Source organism: Oryctolagus cuniculus, chromosome 9 (assembly GCF_051225735.1).
Source record: "Oryctolagus cuniculus isolate XC-2025 breed Fujian yellow rabbit chromosome 9, ASM5122573v1, whole genome shotgun sequence".
Taxonomy (NCBI): domain Eukaryota; kingdom Metazoa; phylum Chordata; class Mammalia; order Lagomorpha; family Leporidae; genus Oryctolagus; species Oryctolagus cuniculus.
This window is the reverse complement of record NC_142875.1, coordinates 59,806,217-59,830,403: the sequence shown is the minus strand read 5'-3', so window position 1 is coordinate 59,830,403 and position 24,187 is coordinate 59,806,217. Positions and strand designations below refer to the sequence as shown.

The 24,187-nt window shown below is 42.6% G+C and overlaps 1 protein-coding gene across 4 annotated transcripts in view; it reads left to right on the top strand.

The window, feature by feature from the left end:
- OLFM4 (olfactomedin 4) overlaps nt 1-24,187 on the top strand; it is a 53,581-nt gene that overhangs the window by 23,669 nt on the left and 5,725 nt on the right. For all 4 annotated transcript variants that reach the window (XM_089303633.1, XM_089303634.1, XM_089303632.1 and 1 more), the window contains exons 2-4: nt 11,512-11,664; nt 18,171-18,383; nt 19,423-19,582. In XM_089303633.1, the coding sequence (XP_089159759.1) occupies nt 18,243-18,383; nt 19,423-19,582 (301 nt within the window). In that variant the 5' untranslated portion in view covers nt 11,512-11,664; nt 18,171-18,242. The remainder of the gene's footprint in view (nt 1-11,511; nt 11,665-18,170; nt 18,384-19,422; nt 19,583-24,187) is intronic.

Here is a 24,187-nt window from a genome sequence, read left to right as displayed (position 1 = left end):
CATCTCTCAATATACAGTTGTCTATATTTCCAGAGAAGAGAGATGAAACTTGCATATTTTTAAGAAGAGAAAGCTTTAGGAATCATGAATATGCACAAGGATTCTTTGTAACCAGAAATCAGATGCACAATTTTCTTCCATGATATTAAATGATGGGATGATTAGAATTGGTTTGCATGGTTTCTTTTTGGAATGATTTTAACAATAATAATTTATTATGAAAGTTCATCACTGATCAGAAGCCAAAAGTTAGGTAAGATTATCAGCAAACAAAATATGGATCAAGAACCAGAGAAATTCAAAATGCCTATTGTCTAGGAAGGAGACAGATATTTAAAAGTAGATAAGAAAAGGTGGTTAAGTTGTACTTAGAGGTTTTTATTTCCTTACCAGTTTACTAATCTCCCTCTGGTGGGTCAGTATTACAACTCCAATGTCTTTTACAGCGGACTAGGTATCAATTCCACTCGAAGCCTAATTTTCTGGGGCTGGCTGTCATTTTGATGAGCTCTTTGGAAAGCAGTGGAAAACCCTTTTATAACTGTCATTGAGCAAGTTCCAAACGTATCATTTTCTGTACTTTGAAAATGTTGAGTACCATTATTTTATGCCTTGAATCTTTGCGGGCACTTAGACTGGGCTGCTAATTAGAGCCAATTGCATCCATAAATCAGAGATGTGAGTAGCACCTTCTGCTGTAGTGCTTGGAGCACTGCACACACTTCAGATGCCATCCTCTAAAGAAGGGACCATCACAGGTCCTCGTGTCACAGATAAGGAAAGTCTCCATGCTCCTCTCCCTTGGTAACTGGCATAATGAGCCAGGTGCTTTTGTCATCAGGCTACTAGGCAATGACAATGGCCTGATTTCCGGACAGAAACTGGGTCTCAATCATCTCCATAAAGCCAGAACCTGCTGTGTAGTAGACATCAGCAAACATTCTTTGAACATGCGCAGAGTGAGAGCCCATCAGCGTAGGGGGTCCTATGAGGTTCACAGGGTCCTGTTTGCCCTCAGCAATCACATGTCCTTCCAAAGACCAAGGAGACGAGCAGTTGGCTTTGTCTCCCATTCCCCAGGTTACTCTCACTTATAGTTTAAACATTCACCACAGAGAGAGACTCATCACCATTTGCTTCATTGTCTTTGAATGCAAGGAGCAGAAATATCTCTAATGGGAGACACTGATCAAACTTATGGACCATTTTGATGTCAGTTGAGCACACCGGGCTGATGATAAGCAGGATGGAAGCCGGGGCATCCACAGTGTCAGGACATAGATGTTCAATAGGAGCTGGGAGAATGGCTGTCAGCAGGGCTCATAATTATTTGCCTGTCTTTCAGGTGAACTTCAGGACTAAAAGTTGTTAGCTATTCATTCTTAGTTGATTGTCTAGAGACTGCTTATGATATCCATGGTTTCTTGAGTTGACAGAGCTTTTCAGAGAACTCTAAGAATGTCTTGTGCAGCTAATTAACCTCTCCTTGTCAAAATGCAATACAAGATTTTTATTTTTTGCTAGACAGCTTTTATAATAAGCCATTTCTTCAAAAGCCCATTGTAGGTTGGTCCTTTCTATGAAAGCTTCTGCATGCTTGAGCTGGAACCTTTCTTTTTACTTTTTAAAAATATTTTTTATTTGAAAGGCAGAGTGACAGAGAGGAGAAACATATATAGAGAGAGACAGAGAACTAGGGAGAGAGAGAAAGAATGCTTCCATCTTCTGGTTTACTCCCCAAATCGCTGCAATGGCCAAGCTGGACCAGGTCAAAGCCATGAGCCTAGAACTTCATCTAGGTCCCCCATGTGGAAAGCAGGGACCATCATCCCTGTCTTTCTAGGTGCATCAGCAGGAAGTTGAATCAGAAATGGAGAAGCCGGGACTCAAATTGGCCTTCTGCTAGGGGATGCAGGTGTCCCAGGCAATGGCTCAAGCAGCTGTGCCATGATGCCCACCTTGAGCTGGAGTCTAACTTTAGAGAGAGTGGTAGATGGAGATGGTCCCAGAAGAAGCCAGCCTTTCTGCCAGGCTTGTGGTGTTTCTTACCCTGTCCTTGTTCATCCCTGGCAAAATCCCTTTACCTCTTCATACCCCACCCTAGCTTTTTAGCATATGCCTGCTTGTCCCTCTGTACAGCTCCCCAATTCCTGCAGGTATGGGGATGTGATTGAAAAAGAAAATTGAGGGGAGAGGGGCGGAGCCAAGATGGCGGAATAGTGAGGGGGCGCACCGATAGTCCGGGAAAATTTAGTTTAATAAAAGGGGAGTTACGGTAGCCGCAGAAAAAAGAACCAGGAAAAAATTGCACGGGAATCGTGAATCGGAGGACATACTGGGAGAACAAGGTCGCCCACCGCGCGGAAGCCAAATCGCGGGACTGAGCCGCAGAAGCCCCAGTGCTCCAAGGGGAGTGCATGCCACACAGACAACAGCGGGGAGACTTGGGACGCTCAGGGCTCCGAGTCCACACATCGGCGCTGGAAGGGGAGGTGAGCTCAATAACCCGAGACATTGGTGGGGAAACGGGGGTCAGAATCTAGAGGGGGGCCAGAAAGTGCAGCAAACTCACTACCGGAAAGAAGGAAAAAAAAGCTTCGGGGTTTCTCTTCCCCCTAACCTTGCAAAGGTTACAAGGCTGTGAGGCTAGAAGAATTCCCAAGAGACAAAGAGCAGGCCTGCTCTCTGGATTTACATATCAATGGGGGAGAGCTAAGGAACTGAGTCACTACAATTCAGTAGCCTAGGCAACCCAGTGGGAGTCCAGAGGAGCCAAAGACTGGAAGCTAAATACCATCAATTCTGCACAGCCCTGCCCTGCGGTGTTACTTACCCCCTGAATAAATAAAATAAATAAATAAATAAAAAGAGAGAGATTTACCACGCATAACCTGAGGGTGTCACCTTTGCACACCCTTAACCTGGAAGAACCAGGCAGAGCTCTCAGGCCGCACCCATCTCAAGCCTCCAAGGCTCCTCCAACAGCAGGCAGTCCACTTAACACGGACACAGTATAAAAAAAAAAAAAAAAAAGAAGAAGAAAAAAAAACGCACAGTGACGCAAGAAGAATTAACTATGCCGAGTAACAAACACAGAAATAGAGGGAGCAAGATCAACGATGACACTATGATGCCTCCAAATAAGCAAAACACCCCAAGCCAAGAGTATGAAGATGATGAGATAGAAGAAATGCAAGATACGGATTTCAAAAAATTTATGATAAGAACATTTAGAAGTTTTCAAAAGCAAATCCTTGAACTACAGAAATCCTTAATGGACAAGATTGAAAATCTCTCTCGTGAAAACGAAATTTTAAGGAAGAGTCAAAATGAAACTCAGAAACTAGTAGAACAGGAAAGTGTTATAGTGAAGAGAAATCAAAATGAAATGAAGAGCTCAATAGATCAAATGACAAACACATTAGAAAGCCTTAAAAACAGAATGGGTGAAGCAGAAGAGAGAATATCGGACTTAGAAGATAGAGCACAGGAAAACATACAGTCAAACCAAAGAAAAGAAGAGGAAATTAGAAACCTAAAAAATATTGTTGGGAATCTACAGGATACTATTAAAAAAACCAACATTCGAGTTCTAGGAGTTCCTGAAGGCATGGAGAGAGAGAAAGGATTGGAAGGCCTTTTTAGTGAGATACTAGCAGAGAACTTTCCAGGTTTGGAGAAGGACAGAGATATCCTAGTACAGGAAGCTCATAGAACCCCCAATAAACATGACCAAAAGAGATCCTCACCACGACACGTGGTAATTAAACTTACCACAGTGAAACATAAAGAAAAGATCCTAAAATGTGCAAGAGAGAAACGTCAGATTACTCTCAGAGGATCTCCAATCAGACTCACAGCTGACTTCTCATCAGAAACCCTACAAGCTAGGAGGGAATGGCGAGACATAGCACAGGTGCTAAGAGAGAAAAATTGCCAGCCCAGAATATTATATCCTGCCAAGCTCTCATTTGTGAATGAAGGTGAAATAAAGACCTTTCATAGCAAACAGAAATTGAAAGACTTTGTGGCCACTCGTCCGGCCCTGCAAAAGATACTTAAAGATGTGCTACACTCAGAAACACAGAAACACGGCCATCAATATGAAAGAAGGGAAAGGAAGAACACCTACCAGTAAAAGAGCATGGGAAGCTCAAAGCATATACTAGAAAATATTTCCGGGAAAATGGCAGGGCAAAGTCACTACGTATCAATAGTCACATTGAACATTAATGGTCTGAATTCTTCAGTTAAAAGACACCGTTTAGCTGACTGGCTCACAGAACACAACCCAACTATTTGTTGCCTACAAGAAACACATCTCTCTAACAAAGAGGCATGCAGACTGAAAGTGAAAGGTTGGAAAAAGATATTCCATGCCAACAGAAACCAAAAAAAAGCAGGTGTAGCCATATTAATATCAGACAAAATAAACTTTAATACAAAAACTGTTAAGAGAGACAAAGAGGGACACTATATAATGATTAAGGGTTCAATTCAACAGGAAGATGTAACTATTATAAATGTATATGCACCTAATTACAGGGCACCGGTCTATTTAAAAGATATGTTAAGGGACTTAAAGGGAGATTTAGATTCCAATACAATAGTACTGGGGGACTTCAATACTCCACTCTCAGAAATAGACAGATCATCCGGACAGAAGATCAACAAGGAAACAGCAGATTTAATTGACACTATTGCCCAAATGGATCTAACAGATATCTACAGAACTTTCAACCCTACATCTACAGACTTCACATTCTTCTCAGCAGCGCATGGAACCTTCTCTAGGATTGACCACATACTAGGCCATAAAGCAAGTCTCAGCAAATTTAAAAGAATTAGAATCATACCATGCAGCTTCTCAGACCACAGCGGGATGAAGTTGGAAATTAGCAACTCAGGAAACCCCAGAAAGTATGCAAACACATGGAGACTGAACAACATGCTCCTGAATGAACACTGGGTCATTCAAGAAATCAAAAGAGAAATCAAAAACTTTCTGGAAGTAAATGAAGACAACAACACAACATATCAAAACTTATGGGATACAGCAAAAGCAGTATTGAGAGGCAAATTTCTAGCAATAGGTGCCTATACCAAGAAATTGGAAAGGTACCAAATAAATGAGCTTTCAGCGCACCTCAAGGACCTAGAAAAACTGCAGCAAACCAAACCCAAATCTAGTAGGAGAAGAGAAATAATTAAAATCAGAGAAGAAATTAACAGGATTGAATCCAAAAAAACATTACAAAAAATCAGCCAAGCGAGAAGCTGGTTTTTTGAAAAAATAAACAAAATTGACACCCCATTGGCCCAACTAACTAAAAAAAGAAGAGAAAAGACCCAAATCAATAAAATCAGAGATGAAAAAGGAAACGTAACAACAGACACCACAGAAATAAAAAGAATCATCAGAAATTACTACAAGGACCTGTATGCCAGCAAACAGGAAAACCTATCAGAAATGGATAGATTCCTGGACACATGCAATCTACCAAAATTGAACCATGAAGACATCGAAAACCTAAATAGACCCATAACTGAAACAGAAATTGAAACAGTAATAAAGGCCCTCCCAACAAAGAAAAGCCCAGGACCAGATGGATTCACTGCTGAATTCTACCAGACATTTAAAGAAGAACTAATCCCATTTCTTCTCAAACTATTCAGAACAATCGAAAAAGAGGGAATCCTCCCAAATTCTTTCTATGAAGCCAGCATCACCTTAATCCCTAAGCCAGAGAAAGATGCAGCACTGAAAGAAAATTACAGACCAATATCCCTGATGAACATAGACGCAAAAATCCTCAATAAAATTCTGGCCAATAGAATACAACAACACATCAGGAAAATCATCCACCCAGACCAAGTGGGATTCATCCCTGGTATGCAGGGATGGTTCAACATTCGCAAATCAATCAATGTGATTCACCACATTAACAGACTGCAGAAGAAAAACCATATGATTATCTCAATTGATGCAGAGAAAGCATTTGATAAAATTCAACACCCTTTCATGATGAAAACTCTAAGCAAATTGGGTATAGAAGGAACATTCCTCAATATAATCAAAGCAATTTATAAAAAACCCACAGCCAGCATCCTATTGAATGGGGAAAAGTTGGAAGCATTTCCACTGAAATCTGGCACCAGGCAGGGATGCCCACTCTCACCACTGCTATTTAACATAGTTCTGGAAGTTTTAGCCAGAGCCATCAGACAAGAAAAAGAAATCAAAGGAATACAAATCAAGAAGGAAGAAGTCAAACTATCCCTCTTTGCAGACGATATGATTCTGTACTTAGAGGATCCAAAGAACTCTACTAAGAGACTATTGGAACTCATAGAGGAGTTTGGCAAAGTGGCAGGATATAAAATCAATGCACAAAAATCAACAGCCTTTGTATACACAAGCAATGCCATGACTGAGAAAGAGCTGCTAAGATCAATCCCATTCACAATAGCTACAAAAACAATCAGATACCTTGGAATAAACTTAACCAAGGACGTTAAAGATCTCTACGATGAAAACTACAAAACCTTAAAGAAAGAAATAGAAGAGGATACCAAAAAATGGAAAAATCTTCCATGCTCATGGATTGGAAGAATCAACATCATCAAAATGTCCATTCTCCCAAAAGCAATTTATAGATTCAATGCAATCCCAATCAAGATACCAAAGACATTCTTCGCAGATCTAGAAAAAATGATGCTGAAATTCATATGGAGGCACAAGAGACCTCGAATAGCTAAAGCAATCTTGTACAACAAAAACAAAGCTGGAGGCATCACAATACCAGACTTCAGGACATACTACAGGGCAGTTGTAATCAAAACAGCATGGTACTGGTACAGAAACAGATGGATAGACCAATGGAACAGAATTGAAACACCAGAAATCAACCCAAACATCTACAGCCAACTTATATTTGATCAAGGATCTAAAACTAATTCCTGGAGCAAGGACAGTCTATTCAATAAATGGTGCTGGGAAAACTGGATTTCCACGTGCAGAAGCATGAAGCAAGACCCCTACCTTACACCTTACACAAAAATCCACTCAACGTGGATTAAAGACCTAAATCTACGTCCTGACACCATTAAGTTATTAGAGAACATTGGAGAAACCCTTCAAGATATTGGCACAGGCAAAGAATTTCTGGAAAAGACCCGGGAGGCACAGACAGTCAAAGCCAAAATCAACTATTGGGATTGCATCAAATTGAGAAGTTTCTGTACTGCAAAAGAAACAGTCAGGAGAGTGAAGAGACAACCGACAGAATGGGAAAAAATATTTGCACACTATGCAACAGATAAAGGGTTAATAACCAGAATCTAAAAAGAGATCAAGAAACTCCACAAAAACAAAACCAACAACCCACTTAAGAGATGGGCCAAGGACTTCAATAGACATTTTTCAAAAGAGGAAATCCAAATGGCCAACAGGCACATGAAAAAATGTTCAAGGTCACTAGCAATCAGGGAAATGCAAATCAAAAGCACAATGAGGTTTCACCTCACCCCGGTTAGAATGGCTCACATACAGAAATCTACCAACAACAGATGCTGGCGAGGATGTGGGGAAAAAGGGACACTAACCCACTGTTGGTGGGAATGCAAACTGGTCAAGCCACTATGGAAATCAGTCTGGAGATTCCTCAGAAACCTGAATATAACCCTACCGTTCGACCCAGCCATCCCACTCCTTGGAATTTACCCAAAGGAGTTTAAATTGATAAAGAAAAAAGCGGTCTGCACCCTAATGTTTATTGCAGCACAATTCACAATAGCCAAGACCTGGAACCAACCTAAATGCCCATCAACGGTAGACTGGATAAAGAAATTATGGGATATGTATTCTTTAGAGTACTATACCGCAGTAAGAAACAACGAAATCCAGTCATTTGCAACAAAATGGAGGAATCTGGAACACATCATGCTGAGTGAAGTAAGCCAGTCCCAAAGGGACAAATACCATATGTTCTCCCTGATCGGTGACAACTGACTGAACACCAAAAAGGAAACCTCCTGAAGTGAAATGGACACTATGAGAAATGGTGACTTGATCAGCATAGCCCTGACTGCTAATGGACAACTTAATACATTATCCCTCATAGTATTTTTTTTTTGTCTGTTCTACTTAATATGACTGGTTTAATTCTGTAATTATCACACAGTTATTCTTAAGTGTTGAAAATTAACTGAAATGTGATCCCTGTTAAACATAAGAGTGGGAATAAGAGAGGGAAGAGATGTATAATTTGGGGCATGCTCGGGCTGACTTGCCCCAATTGGTAGAGTTGGAAACATACCAGGGGATTCCAATTCAATCCCATCAAGGTGGCATGTGCCAATGCCATCTCACTACTCCAAGTGATCAATTTCAGTTCACAATTGATCATAATGAAAGGACTAAGAGTCAAAGGGAGCACATAAACAAGTCTAGTATCTGCTAACACCAACCGATAGAATAAATAAAGGGGAGAGTGATCCAACATGGGAAGTGAGATACTCAGCAGACTCATAGAATGGCGGATGTCCTAAATAGCACTCTGGCCTCAGAATCAGCCCTAAAGGCACTCGGATCTGGCTGAAAAGCCCATGAGAGTATTTCAGGCATGGAAAGCCAAGACACTCTGGCAAAAAGATCTCTGTGAGTGAGATCCCAGTGGAAAGAACAGGTCTTCAAAGAGGGAGGTGCCTTTCTCTGAAGGGAGGAGAGAACCTCCACTTTGACTATGACCTTGTCTAAACAAGATAAGAGTCGGAGAACTCAAGGGGCTTCCATAGCCTTGGAAACTCATAACTGGTGCATAGGGAGATTACTGATGCCATAAACAGGAGTGTCAATTGGTAAAGTCAACAACAGGAGTCACTGTGCACTTACTCCTCATGTAGGATCTCTGTCCTTAACGTGCTGTACACTGAGGCTTAATGCTATAACGAGTACTCAAACAGTATATTTCACTTTGTGTTTCTATGGGGGTGCAAACGACTGAAATCTTTACTTAATGTACACTAAACTGATCTTCTGTAAAAAGAAAAAAAAAAGAAAGAAATTATCAATTCCCAACTTGACTCTCACTGGGATTAAACATGACAATAGGTCTGATCTGATTTCATCATCATTTAAAAAAAATCATCTATTATTTTTCACTTTATGTTTCTGTGTGGGAGCAAACTGTTGAAATACTTACTTAAGGTATACTAAGCTGATCTTCTGTATATTAAGATAATCGAAAATGAATCTTGATGTGAATGGAAGGGGAGAGGGAGTGGGAAAGGGGAGGGTTGTGGGTGGGAGGGACGGTATGGGGGGGGAAGCCATTGTAACACATGAGTCGTACTTTGGAAAGTTATATTCATTAAATAAAAGATTAAAAAAAAAAAAAAAAAAAAGAAAATTGAGGGGCTGGCGCTGTGGCACAGTGGGTTAAAGCCGTGGCCTGCAGTACCGGCATCCCATATGGGCGCTGGCTGTTTGACTTCCAATCTAGCTCTCTGCTATGGCCTGGGAAAGCAGTAGAAGATGGCCCAAGTCTTTGGGCCCCTGCACCCACATGGGAGACCCGAAAGAAGCTCCTGGCTCCTGGCTTTGGATCAACTCAGCTCTGGTCATTGCGGTCATCTGGGGAGTGAACCAGAAGATGGAAGACCTTGCTCTCTCTCTTTCTCTCTTGCTCTCTCTCTTTCTCTCTCTCTCTGGCTCTACCTTGCTCTGTAACTGTGTCTTTCAAATAAATAAAATAAATCTTTAAAAAAGAAAAAGAAAATTGAAGCCAATGTCAAGAACTTACCTAGCCTAGAAATATTTAGGTGCACTTGTACAGATTTTTCCTTCTGTTCATTTTAAAGAAGCTTACACCAAATTTTATTTATTTTTTTGTTTTGTTAAAGGTTCAGTTTTATTTATTTGAAATGCAGAGTTCCAAGGAGAGAAAAGGAGGGAGAGAGAGAAAGAGATCTTCCATTCACTGGTTCACTCCCCAAATGGCTGCAATGGCCGGGGTGGGAACAGGACAAAACCCAGAGCCAGGAGCTCCATCTGGGTCTCCCACATGGGTAGCAGGGGTCTAACCACTTGGGCCATCCTCTGCTGCTTTCTCAGGTGCATTAGAAGGCAGCTGGACTGGAAGCAGAGCCGCTGGGAGTTGAATAGGCGCTTATATGGGACGCTGACATCCCAAGTTGCAGCTTAACTTGCTGCTCCACCACGATGGCCCTTTAGATGAAATTTTTGAAACAACTTAATCCTAGAAACCTTAATTGGCTCAGAGGTCACTGATGGGAAAGTTCTTCATTATGGAAGCATATAGGCCAAGCCTCTACAGCTGCTGGGAGGTTGGTGGACATTAAATATACAAAGCATACACCCTCAGCTGCCACCAGCTGATCTGAGCTTTAAGCGACATGACCCGAGTCTCTTTAAAACTCTGAAAATCATTGCTCTCTCCTTAGTAGTTTCATAAAGAGCCCCTTCAGGCTGATGCTCCACAGGTGAGCTTTGGGTTAGCCTTCAGATGAGATCATTAAAAGGCATGGCCAGTCGGCTGCCAAGAGTTACTCTGGAAGGCAATAGTAGTAATAAAAAAAATGTTAATTGTGCCAGGGTCCCCTTGGGGTAGTTCAAAGGGGACAAAAGAAAAACAGGATCTTTCAAACCTGTCATTTAAAAATATGCAGCAGCACTGAGGTGTGAGCCTGAATATCTTAAAGAAACATCAAATATTTTAAAGTGACTTTTCTGCAAGTGGCAAGCTAGAACACTTTTATTTTTTAAAATTTCCACAAACCCCACAAACTCATATGCTGTTGAGTTTTTGACAAATGGCGGCTGTTGTCATTTTGAAGGATAATGACACGTTTTCCCAAATGAAGGGAGCCTATGAGATTGCACTATTTTTGTTGTAGCCTATATTCTTAATAGTTTCCTTGTTTCATTTGGGAAGAATTGGTTTGGGGTTGGGGTGAAGGTGAAGAAAAGGAATTGAGTCATGAAGGAAAGAGACATGACAATTACTGGCCACCAACCAGAAGGAGCCAGCAATTGGCTCGTGTTCCTTGGTTAATCCCAAGGAGAACCCCTTGAAGTGGGTTCTCTACTTCACAGATGAGAAAACTGAGATGGATCACGGCCTCACATCCAGAGAGTGGCGGGATTGAGGTTCACACCAGGCTCCTCGTCGCTTCTTTATTGCCCTTTCCTTTCATTTCCAGGAATGATTTCCTTTCAGGCTCCTCAAGAGTGGAGACCCTTCCTGCTGGTACGGCTGCAGACCTAGTGGGTTCGTCCAACAGGCGGAGATGTCGTTGGATGCTGTGTGTGGTTACTGCCTGTGGAAACACAGCCACGGGAGCTTGTTTCTATGATTCTATTCATTTACATGTTGGACTCCACTTGCTCGCCTCTAAGCACTCTTTTGACAAGCCAATTTCTGCTACTCCAGTTGCCAAAGAGTTCATTTTCCAGCTTATAACTGATGCTCACCTTATTATTATTTACAGTCGTTTTCCAATTTCACGGGCTCTGTGGATGACCGCGGCACCTGCCAGTGCTCCGTGTCCCTGCCAGACAAGGTCTTTCCCGTGGAAAGAGTGGAACGCTTGGAATTCACAGCTCACATCCTTTCCGAGAAGTTCGAGAAAGAGCTTTCTAAAGTAAGCATTTTCTTTTCCACTAGTATGTTGGTAAGAATAAACAAACAACAAAACAAAACTTTTTATAATTCAGCATTTTATAGGCAGCTGTTCCTCACCATATCACGTATCACAGACAGTGCATTTGTGTCCTATGAAGTTATAGCTGTCAATTTACCACCCACCTGTGGAGTTGTTCAGAGCCCAGAAAACGAGAGCAGATGGGGTCAAGGTTGCCTTCGCAGAGGACCAGCTCACTGCAGTGTGGCACTCAGGTCCTGAGTTCTCCCTACGAGCCCTGCCCTGCCATTTGTATTTCCTTTGGGTCTTCTGCTGGCTCTTTCCTCAAGCTTTGATTTTGTTTTTCTTTCCTCTCCTCCATCCTCTTTAGTTCTGTTCTGTTTTCTTTCCTTTCCACCTCTTCCTCTCTTTCTATTTCATCCCTCATTCCTTTGGTTCCTTATTCTCACCACAAACCTTTCGAATTCCATTTCCTTTTTGGACTTTTTTTTTTCTTATTTTTAGATGGTTCCTTCTGTTTCTTTTCCTTTTCTCCCTCCTGCTCCTGCACTTGCCCAAATCATCTCTCTTTCATCTTCATCCTCCTCCTCTTTCATCTTCGTCCTCCTCTCTCTTCTGTTCTCTTCTTTTGTTAATAATTTGTTCTCCCCTTCTCTTTCTCTTTCTCTCTTGGTAGTTACATTTTACTGTCTCCACAAAACCATTTTATTAGACCTGTTTAGCCTTAGACCAAAATTGAAGGCTTCTCTGGGAATTTGAATCCAGACTAATAAGTCTGTCAGCCCACCCTGACTCCAGCCCTCTGCCTCCTGCTTTCTCTCCACCTGGAGGAAGTTATCTTTTTTTTTTCTTTTTCTTTTTTTAATTTTTGACAGGCAGAGTGGACAGTGAGAGAGAGAGACAGAGAGAAAGGTCTTCCTTTGCCGTTGGTTCACCCTCCAATGGCCGCCGTGGCTGGTGCGCTGTGGCCGGCGCATCGCGCTGATCCGAAGCCAGGAGCCAGGTACTTCTCCTGGTTTCCCATGGGGTGCAGGGCCCAAGCACTTGGGCCATCTTCCACTGCACTCCCTGGCCACAGCAGAGAGCTGGCCTGGAAGGGGGCAACCGGGACAGAATCTGGCGCCCCGACCGGGACTAGAACCCGGTGTGCCAGCTCAGCAAGGCAGAGGATTAGCCTAGTGAGCCGTGGCGCCGGCCGAGGAAGTTATCTTAAAAGTTTACCTTTCTGTGAGCTAACTGGAAAGCAATGGAATTTAGCATTCTGGTTTTGACCCCTTCTACCTTTTTAGTCAAGTTAAAAAATCAATTAGAAATGCTCCCATTTTCTGTACAGGTGAAGCCCACGTTACGTTATAATCACGTTATATATTATTTAATGCAACTCCATTAATTGACAAGGAGCTCTGACTTTATTGCGAGATTCAAAATAAGTTCTCCTGAGAAATTTAAGCTTAGCCACCTCAATATCCAACATAGTTATCCTTGCAGACAAAAATTATGGTGAGGCTGAGACCTTGCTTTCAACCTGAATTGGTAGATAAACATTCCAAGTTTAAATGAGTGTCCAGGAAAATGTGTTTGACTACTCCAGTAACCTAGCTTCTTAAGAAATAAAATGTCCTTGAATTAATCAGCAGAAAAGGCACAGCATTAAATTATAAATTCCAACCATTAATATTCATAGCCTTATTCCAGCATAATCAAGTACAGATAAGAAGTTATGCATAAAAACATAACAAGTAGAGGAAAATCCTAGGTAAAGATCTTTTCAGTTAGAGTCATTTGCTTTGAAATAGTGGAAGCTACTGATTTGCATGTTGTCTTTGCTGCCAGGAGTGTGAAGGGCAGTTTGAAACCCCATGTTGCTCCAGGGAGAGCATGTAGCCTGCCAAGTTTATGAATATGGGGCGTTTAACTCCTGTCCTGTAAGGTGGCAGTGGAGGATGAGGGTAGAGAGGTGCAGGTGGCATCTGCTTTGCTAATGACTGGCAAAGAAGTGCAGAATAGGTGGGAAAATTTTTAGTTCTGAAAGTATCAGTAACTGGTCCTGAAATAATTAGTGATTGAGGCCTAAGGAAGGAGTTTACCTGCCAGCTGGCATTTATGGCGTTGCTTTGGTGTGGCAGGTGCTAATATGAACCATAACAGCAGCTTTTGTGTGCGTTTTTCCAAATGCTTCCAGTTCTGTTCTCTCAAGCAATGTGTTTAGGGCAGGTGGACCAGGTTTGCCCTCCCATTTTGGGACAGAAAAACTGAGATTCATGAAGGGGAAAAGGACTTGCCCATGGCCACCCTCCTCTGGGCTGGCTAAGCCAGCTCAGGAATTCAGGTCTTTGCAATCATTGCAGCTCTCTTTCATCCTGGTCATGCTGATACTGTGCTCAGTGCAGTTCCGAGAAGAGATACAGTAGGTCAGCAGTGCCTTCAAGTCCAAAGTTACCTCTTTAGCTGAGGGCTTTTGCATTTCAGGCAAAATTATTATAGCTGTCCCTAGGCTGCCATGGAAATCACCATTTATCCAGGGACCTGGGGAAATGCCCGCTTTGGGCGGGTCAGTGGGAAAGGGTTTTGACTGCCTTGCCTTGATTCATGATCTGTCAGTACACAGAGAAGACAGGAAGCTGCCTCTGCATAAGGAGCTGAAAGCATTTTATGCTTTTCTGTTTATGACATGTCTTTTTGTGACTAAGGACAGGGTGGAACACGAGGCAGCTCAGGATTTTCCCTTTGTCTGCAGGCTTATGGTCTTTGGGGCAAGTTATTTAATATGACACATTGGCTAATAGATCTTCATGCATGAGAAGGTTGAGGGAGCCTGGGAGACATTTCGGCAACTCATAAACAAACAACATTGATTGAGCAATGTTTTGTGCAGTGAAATATAATAAATTAAAAGGTCAGATTGGAAAACACTGAAATCACTCGTTCTCTATTAATTTCTGTAATTTATAGGTCATCCATTAGCTAGGCACTTAATGCACATTAACTCTAGTCTTCAAAATAATCTTGCAAGCTTGATACCATTATCTCCACTTTTAGGAGGAAACGAAGGTTTAGCGAAATTAAATGATTTACCCATTAAGGACTAAAGTCAGATTTAAGCTCAGGAGGGTCCAGTGCCAAAGTGCTTCATGTCTTGATGTTCCCTTCAGGCCCAATGAACCTTACTGCAATCACTTTTTAAAAATACGTATTGAAAAAAAGCAGCATGTTACAAAGTACATTTCCTTATTTCAAGTAATCTGGCCATGGTTAAAATCATAGATCTTGAGGCTCTGGCAGAAACACAAACCAAAGTCATTTGTATTACACCCGGCTGTTCTACACCTTCATTTTTAAAATTTTTATTTAAGGTATACAAATTTCATGTATTTCATATATACAGATTCAGAAACACTGTAGTGCTTCCCACCCTTCTCACTCCCACCTTTCTTCCTCCCTCCCATCCTATTCCCATTCTTATTTTTTTTTTACAAAGATCTACGTTCAGTTAGCTTTATACCCATGAGATTAACCCTACACAAAGTAAAGAGTTCAATAAATAGTATGAAGAAAAAAAGCCACTGTTCCTCAACTGTCAAGACAAGGGCTGTTAAAAAGCATCGCAACTCAAAGTGTCAATTTTACTCCTATAGATTACCTTTTATGTACTCTATTAGTTACTGCAGATCAGAGAGAACATATGGTATTTGTCTTTTTGGGACTGGCTTATTTCGAATGCTATGCACCAGTGAAAATATAAAATGAAATCCTTTTATTTGCAAGAATATAGATGCAACGGGAAGCCATTATACACCTTTATTCATTAGCAGGGACAATAGCAGCTGGTCGAAAACAAACTCTAATTCTTCATCAATGACATAAGGAACTAAGTGAACAACAAACAAAACAATAGCAAGCTAAGTGTATAACCAACGAAATAAAGCAGAAGTTCTGAACGTTAGGCCGGTGGTCTGAGGAGAATCACAGATGAGTCTTCTAGTGCTCAAACTTGTAGTAATGAGGTCGCTAGAGGCGAAAATGTTCTTGCAGCACTGTGTCCTCTCAGGGCTGGGCCCATCTGCTAGAATGCTGAGCAGCATCCCTGACCACTGGATGCCAATAGCACCCCCTTGATGTCCCAGTTGTGATAACCAAGAATGTCTCCAGACACCACTGAATGTTCCCTAGGGCCTAAACCACCTCCCCTCCCTGTCTCTGAGAACAATGGCTGCAAACCTAAATATTTTCTGGAAGTGGAAGAAATGCACTAAGTGCCCCTGGGCAAGCTGGGCTGCTCTCCTGAGACTGTGGCTCCCGGGAAGACCTGGCAGGTTCTCACAATTGTCCGTGTCGCCTTCTCGGGCCAGATGCCCACATGTGAGAGGTTTGTACAAATAATCTGCTTAAACTAATAAACTGCACACTCTTCTGGCCCATCTTCAAATTCTCTCCTCCTTCTACAAGTCTGTGGACGATTCCAGTTTTCCTGAACACCACTGAGCTTTTCTTTAAATGTCAGCTGAAAGGCCTCCAAGTGCCTTCCCCTCGTACATCTTCAGATTGTCTTCGTCCCAGGGCTGAGCTGGTGCAGGCACCCGGCACTGGGCAGCGACCTCCAGGCTTTGCCTTGGCTTCCTGTGCGGCACGAGCAGAGATGACAGTTGCATCACTCATTTTTGTAGAGCAACAGCTGCGATGTGCCACCACAGTGTTCCAGGAAAGCTGAGGGTGTTTCATGTGTTCCAAGAGCTGGCAAGGCCAAATGCCAACAAGCATATTCATTCCTCAGGCTTCCATTTCTGCAACGGATTACACTTTGAAAAAAAAAAAAAAGCAACACAGGCAAGGTTCTATGTGCAATTTCTGTAAAAATTTAAACTGGATACTTGATATCTGTATGTATACTTTTTAGGGGGATTTGTCAGGTTTCACACACAAACACACGAGGGCCCATCAGAAAATTCAAGCTAAAGTAGAATTAAAAGACAAGTCTATGTTGGCATAAAAGTGTTTGAAGTCTGTGCATGGTTTCTCAGAAAAAAAACATATTCATGCATTTTTGATGTAACAAACACATATGTAAAAGAGTTTGCTAAGCAGCTTATATATATGTGTGTGTATATGTAAAAGTATCTGTTAAGCAGATTATATGTATGTGTATATAATTTTCTTAACTTCCCTATCCACCAAAATGTCACCAGCCATATCTGCCCTGAGTGATGGTGCATTTGATGGCAGTGAGCATCAGTTGCCCGAGGAGATACACCAGCAGTGCCAAGGGCTGCATTTTCAACTTTCATTAAAATCCTCTTTGCCTGAAGCCCTAGCCCTTTAGGTCTGTGGCCTATGAGTCTACTCTAATTTGCACAGTGGGGTTAAGTGGAAGGGCTAAAATGACAGAAGTTAGGGCTGCCTTTGGTATTAGAAGGATTAGAGGCCAGCATCTGGCTCTGATTTCATCCAGGCACTGTGGATCAGCTACTTGACATTGCTGCAGTTTGGGGAAAAGTATCACGTAGGTTCATATTTTTAAAAGGAACATAAACCCAGTACCTTTTAACGAGCAAGTCCTTAAAAAAAGCCGTGGCATTTCTTGCAGAGATCAGATACAGAAAGTACCACCAACTGCTTATTCAAATATCTGTTTGGAGATTCCAATTATACACCAAACCACCAAGGGAATTTTTGGAAGTATTTTAACTTAATGATCAGACATTCAAATATATGCAACAAATGTGTAATTTAAAGGTCTGATTGCAATAATCAGTTCTTGGAATAAATGTGAGCATACTTAATGAAATGTGCACTTTTACAGTTACACATACACTCACATATTGTGTAGTAAGTTGGTTTTCTATGCCACTTTTTAAAAGGCAGAGGGGCTCAAAACTCATTGCATATGCTCATCAGAGAAGGAATGCAATGAGACAGCACGGTGGTGGTGGTGGTGACTTTGTCTCCGGAGAACATCCAGTACTATCTGGAGACATTTTTTGTTTGTCACAACTTTGAGTAGGGGACAGATACTGGCATCTAGAGCTGCTGAAAATACTACAAACACATACAACACAAAACACAGCCCCCTGGATCCTTCCCTCTCCCCCACAAGAAAGAAGCATCCATTTTCCCTTATGTCACTAGGGCTGAGTCTGAGAAATCTTGATTCAGAACAAGTGTGTTGAGAGGTGGGGGAGCATCAAGGGTCTCTGATTCATACCGGTTTAGTTTTGGAAACTAATGTCTTCAAATATTAGAGATTAAAATATACTTTCAAATGATGGTTCTGAAGCAAAATTATTAGTTGAGGTAAGTACAAAGTCCACTCCACCGCCTCATTGTAGCAATATGCTCTTTTTAGTCTGTATTTAGAGAGATTTAAGGAATATAGCTAAACATACTTTGATCTATTTCTTTATACAAAAAAAGTGATTGATAGGAATCAAATAGTCTTCAAAGGACTGGCCATGGAGGAAGACTGTACAATGCTACTCTGAATTGATTGGAGCCTTTTGATTCACCTTCAGGTGAAGGAATATGTCCAATTAATCAGTGTATATGAAAAGAAACTCTTCAACCTAACTGTCCGGATTGAGATCATGGAAAAGGATACTATTTCTTACACTGAACTTGACTTTGAGCTGATCAAGATGGAAATAAAGGAGATGGAGAAACTGATCATACAGCTGAAGGAGAGTTTTGTGGGAAGCACACACATTGTTGACCAGCTGGAAGTGGAGGTAAGGAGTGAGCTAACTTCTCAGTAAATCATAAATTCTTTCCAGTGACTATGAGCAAGTGCTAAGGCTGGGATATGAGTCAGTCAGTCTCTCTCTCTCCTGCTCTCTCTCTCTCTTTCTCCCCCTTTCCCCCCTCCCACCCCTCCAAATTCTAATTCTGCACTCTCTTATGATCACACGGCACAGTCCATGTTCTGTTTTGGATGGATGCCTGTCTTTGAGTAGTAGATTAAGCACATTGAGAACATGATGAGCAAACATCATCTGATGGTGAAAATCCTGGCCCAGAACCAAATGGCCTTTTGATTTCTGTTTAAAAAGAAGGTATAAGTCTGAATGACTTCCTATGGCCAAGCTAATGCATCTGTCTGCTTTGGATTTATCCTCAAGGGGCTAGAAACCCACAGTTTACCTGATTGTGGACTGGTGGGATCTCTCTCTCCTTTTGAATGATGAGATAACCCTCAAATCCTCTTGGAAAACTTCTGCACGTACTGGAGGCCTCCTTTCAGAAATTTCTTGTGAGTGTGTTTTAGTGAAGCCTTTTTAATTCTGTGGATAAAGACTATCATGTTAATGTTATGGTTGGGTAATTTGTATCAAGGAGAATTTACTAGCACAGTCATGACATGGGCTATAATTGAGAATTCTAGTTACGTATTTTAGAATTTGAGTTTTCTCTGGCCCTCACTATTCATTAGAAACTTAATTATAATACAACATGAGTAAACACGAGTTTATAGGGGAAGGTTATTAGAAATGAACTTTAATGGACATTTGTGAATGCCTGGAATGAGTCTCTGCTCTGTTATTAAAGCTGCTAAAATCTTTGCCATTTTCTTCTTGTCACATGTATCTGCCTGAGATCTGACAGGCCTTCACGTTCAACCCTAAAATGTATTCTTCCAAATGAAACCATTCAGAAGAATCTCGGGTGTATTCTCCAGCAATGTTTCACTAAGTGACAAATTCAGCCCTGGAATGTTTATGAAAGAAATTGCCCAATAATATAAAGTCACTCTGAATTTTATTTCCTTAGATAAGGAATATGACTCTCCTGGTGGAGAAGCTCGAGACGCTAGATGCAAACAATGTCCTTGCCATTCGCCGAGAAATCTTGGCTCTGAAGAAGAAGCTGAAGGAATGTGAGGCCTCGAGAGATGAAAACCTTCATGCCACTGTCCCTCCCCCTGCTCCAGGTAAGCAGGCCACCTTTTTATCTCTTGAGCTGGATCCCCAAAGGAGCTGTGAGTGGGGTAGGGGAAAGGATGCAGAATTGCAATGTTGATGGGAAGATGGGATTTTTTGCTGTTCTGAGTTTAATCTTTCATGTTTTAAATTCCACCAAGGACTTCTACATACCAGCATCTTCTGGGGTTCACAGAGGCAGAGCACAAACAATGAGTCGATTGAAAGCAAAACCCACAGGTTACACATCCTCCCTTTACCTTTACTCTCAGAGACAGCATCTCTGTGATGACAGAGGAGCTGTGGGGGGGTCCAAGGAAAGCCTCTGGAATCCCAGAATCCACTTCCCCGTGGATCATGAGGGCTGATTGGCTTATGAGTACGATGAACTGGGTTTTGGCCATGAATCCTTTCAGCCTCTCTCTCTCCGTCCTCCTCCTTGATTTTTCCTGTATTCATGCCTTAGATACTTGCCAGGCACCTGCTATATCGTGTGTCCTGGAATTCAGTGAGGATGGAAGGGCTGGCCCTGCCTGCTGGGGACACTTGCAGATGTGTGTTGCTACCCCTCCTGGACTGTGAATTCCTGGGGGCAGGGTTGACATCTCACTCTCTTAGGGTTAAATTCAGCCCAGAGCTGGGTGCTGTAAATACATCCATGAGTGGAAACAGCAGAGTGATGGTTTCAAGAGCAAAACTTTGGAATCCCATGGACCTGGGCTTCCCAGGAATGTGGTCATGGCAAAAAAAGGTCCTCACTCCCCTCATTAGTAAGGTGGAGATGAATAGCACCCGCCTTTCCGGGTTGCTGTGGGCACTGGAGGCAAGGCTTGGGAAGCTCGGGCTCTGCAGCAGGCACTTACACGCAGGCAGCGGATATTAGTAGTGATGCGGGTCACTGAGGTGGGAACCTCATTGTGAACAAAAGCAGGACGAAGTCCCTGTGCAGTGAAGTGCATTGATGTTCCCCCGGGGCAGCTCAAGACAGCTGCTCAGCCCGTCCATTAGTGACAGCCATGCCTCAGGAAACTTCTCTCTGCAGGACATGAACCTTTCAGCCTGAATGCCGTCTGTATCTTCATGTGCAGCCATTGTTACTTTCCTTGATTGTAATCCTCACAAGCTAGTTTCTTTTATACCATGAGTTTTGGGGCTCCTGTCAATGTGGATGGCTTCTTCAAAGCTTTAATCAGAGGTGGCCATGGTCAGAAGCCTCTTGGTCTTATCCAAGGGACTCTTTTCCCTCTGTGGTTGGGAATCTGCCTTCCTATGACATACATGGGAGACTTAGGGCAGAGGCCATGTCTGTCTTCGGTAACAAACTCAGTCGGAGTGGGGTCTGGGATCAGTGGTGTAAACATGCATTGGAAATGACAGCTGCTTCTGCAGGACCACAGAAGGCTCAGTGGGGCAGGGGTCAATGTGATGACAACGCCTGAACATAACTGAGCCAAATGTCCCCCTGCCGCCCTGCCAGCAAATCATCCTCACGGAGTAGACCTTATAAGTGGCTCCATTTTCGATGCTTCCCTTAGAATGAGGACATTTTAGAGCAGGAAGGAGCATGCAAGGCATCTATTTTGGCCCCGCCTTGTCTCAGAGAGGGGTCTTGGGTGGCAAGGATGTTGCTTTTCCTGAGTCCACACAGGTGGTTAGGGACAGAGCTGCAGCTGATGTATAAGAATCCTCACTCACTGGTCATCGCAGGACATGCAGTGTCAGGTGTCAGTAGTGCAAGCGTGGTGGTGAGGGAGAAAACGCATCACTTAGTATCCTGGGAGGGAAACGAGTGAATCCGTTGGATTGTTTTTGTTAGAAAGTTTTCCAAGAACTTTCCCCTCGGTCTTCACACTTCGGCTTCTGTGAATGAACACTCCCAGCTCAGCTGTGTTGTTTTAGCAAACAGGACCCAGATTTCCACTCACTTTCCCACAACCTTGGCTGTACCTGGATCCCTGCCAAGCCACTTGGCCCTTCTCCAGCTTTGTTCATATTATATTTATGATGTTTATATTAAACTGACTTTTTGTCGTGTTTTTAAATCAATTTCTTTCACTTGCTCTCTTTCTGTTTGGATTGGTTGATAATGCAGAATTGGAAAATCCCCAGGCACTGCCGAGTTGTGAGCCTGTGGAGACTTTAATTAAAGTTCCTCACTATTATGGGACTTGAAAATCTGGCCTGTCTGCTTTTTTTCACTGCAGAGTTGCACAGAACAAAAATGACTGCATGCAGGTCTCAGCTGTAAAGTAACTCTGCACTTTCTGGGCCTCTCCCTTGTGGCTACAGTTTGCCAACCCTGTGGTCAGCTTGAACTTAGAACCAGTACTTGGGATTCAATAAAATGCACTTGATATTTGATTCTTGCTGCAAATCACATCCTTTTCTGCTTCATTTCGTAGAACTTTCTAATCTAAAATAATTGGCCTTCTACTCATTAACTTTTCTCCCTGAAACAATTGATTTCAGTCTCTCTCTTTTTCCTCTGAATCTAAATGACCACATAAAGGCAAGATGTGATGGGAATTCTGAGGTTTCTCACATTTTGCTTGGGATGCTGAGTTATGTGCTCGTACATAGTAGGTGCTCAGTGAAGGGCTGGCAGTTGAATAGTGCATGAAAGACATGGATTGGTCTGCTAAAACCCCAAGCTTAGAAAAGAGCATGGTTGAGTAGCATATATCAAATAATTCAGTCAATTTAGTCTTAATCATTTGTGATCATGATGATTTTAATTGCCTAATTCTTTTTTTATTTTTTTATTTTTTATTTTTTGACAGGCAGAGTGGACAGTGAGAGAGAGAGAGACAGAGAGAAAGGTCTTCCTTTGCCGTTGGTTCACCCTCCAATGGCCGCCGCGGCCGGCGCGCTGCGGCCGGCGCACCGCACTGATCCGATGGCAGGAGCCAGGAGCCAGGTGCTTTTCCTGGTCTCCCATGGGGTGCAGGGCCCAAGCACCTGGGCCATCCTCCACTGCACTCCCTGGCCACAGCAGAGGGCTGGCCTGGAAGAGGGGCAACCGGGACAGAATCCGGCGCCCCAACCGGGACTAGAACCCGGTGTGCCGGCGCCGCTAGGCGGAGGATTAGCCTAGTGAGCCGCGGCGCCGGCCTTAATTGCCTAATTCTATAAAAAATTAAAAACTTGTATTTGAAAGGCATACATATGTGTGTATATACATATATATGTTTGATATGTGTTTGTGTACACACACACATACATATATGTACAGAAAGAGAGAGAGAGAGAGGCAGATATAGAACAAGCTCTTATCTGCTAGTTCACTTCACTCCTTCAACAGCTGGGGCAGAAGCCAGGAACTAGGAACACAACTGAGGTCTCCCACTTGGGTGGCAGGGACCGAATTCCTTGAACCATTATCACTGCCTCCCAAGGTCTGCATTTTGGGAAGCTGGGGCCAGGAGCCAGAGCCAGAGCACTCTCATGTGGAATGTGGGTGGCTTAACTGCTAGCCTAAAGACCTGCCCTTGCTTGCCTAATTCTTACAAACCAATCATATCTGCCTCTTGTCTCAAAGTGCAGTTGCCCAGGTAAGAGTGTACATCAGTAGATCCAAGATTAAGTTTCAGCTTAAAAAAAACACACTGTTAATCATAGCTTTGAAAAGCTTTTTAGAATTTTTAAAACAACACACTGTTAATCATAGCTTTGAAAAGCTTTTTAGAATTTTTAAAATCTCACAATTCTGGCTTCTTTAGAATGCCATGGTAGTAACTGATGAATTAGATGAGGAAGGCTTCAGTTGCATAGTGGGTTCCTTCCACTATGTTCTGTGGAGTCAGTACCAGGCTTCTGGAAAACTCAGATGTGTTGCAGGTTGGAGGGCTAGTGTTTTACACATACAGGTAAGATGGGTTTAGGTCTTTTGTTCAGTCTTTAGTTCCTGTTTTGCACAAATGTAATTTAGTCCTGCTGTGTAGCTGGCTGTGTTCTAGGTTTAGGGTTACCAGGATGGGTATAGAAATCCCTTGAAGCCATGGTCCAGGAAGGGAGACAGTCATCCAGATCTCCGGTTGTAACTCGATGTGATTCAGATGGTGATAGTTACCTGCTATCGAGTTAAATTTGATGCCTTCTTTTCTCCTTCCTAATGGTCCTGCAGGGGAGGGATTTTTCACTCAATGTGGGGAAACTGAGGCTCATAAAGTTAAGTAACTTGCTCAAAGATATACAACTACTACGTGTTGGAGGAATCAGGATTTGAATTGGAACCTGCCTGGTAGTATTTTCACTGTACCGTGGAGACTCACATAGGGAGGAGCTAAAAGGGTACTTTTGCCCTGATGGTTCTGAGCTGTGTTCTCTTCCACCAGAAAATGTAACGTGATTCATTGGTTCTTTCCCATACTTGAGTCATGACTGGGCAATGCCTAAGCACCAGGGTTAAGTTGGGAGGGGAACTAGGTAGGAATGGAATGGAGTGTAACTAAGAGCTTGAAGTAAAGGAAGGGTCTGGGGAGCAGTGTGAGAAGAGGAAGTGTGGGAAGAAGCTCAGAGTCGATGGGGTGAGGGCAATGGGGACCCACTATTATTTCCATGGAGGTTTGCGGCCAGGAGTTGAGGAAGCTGCCAGTTTTTCATTGCTCTGTCACTGG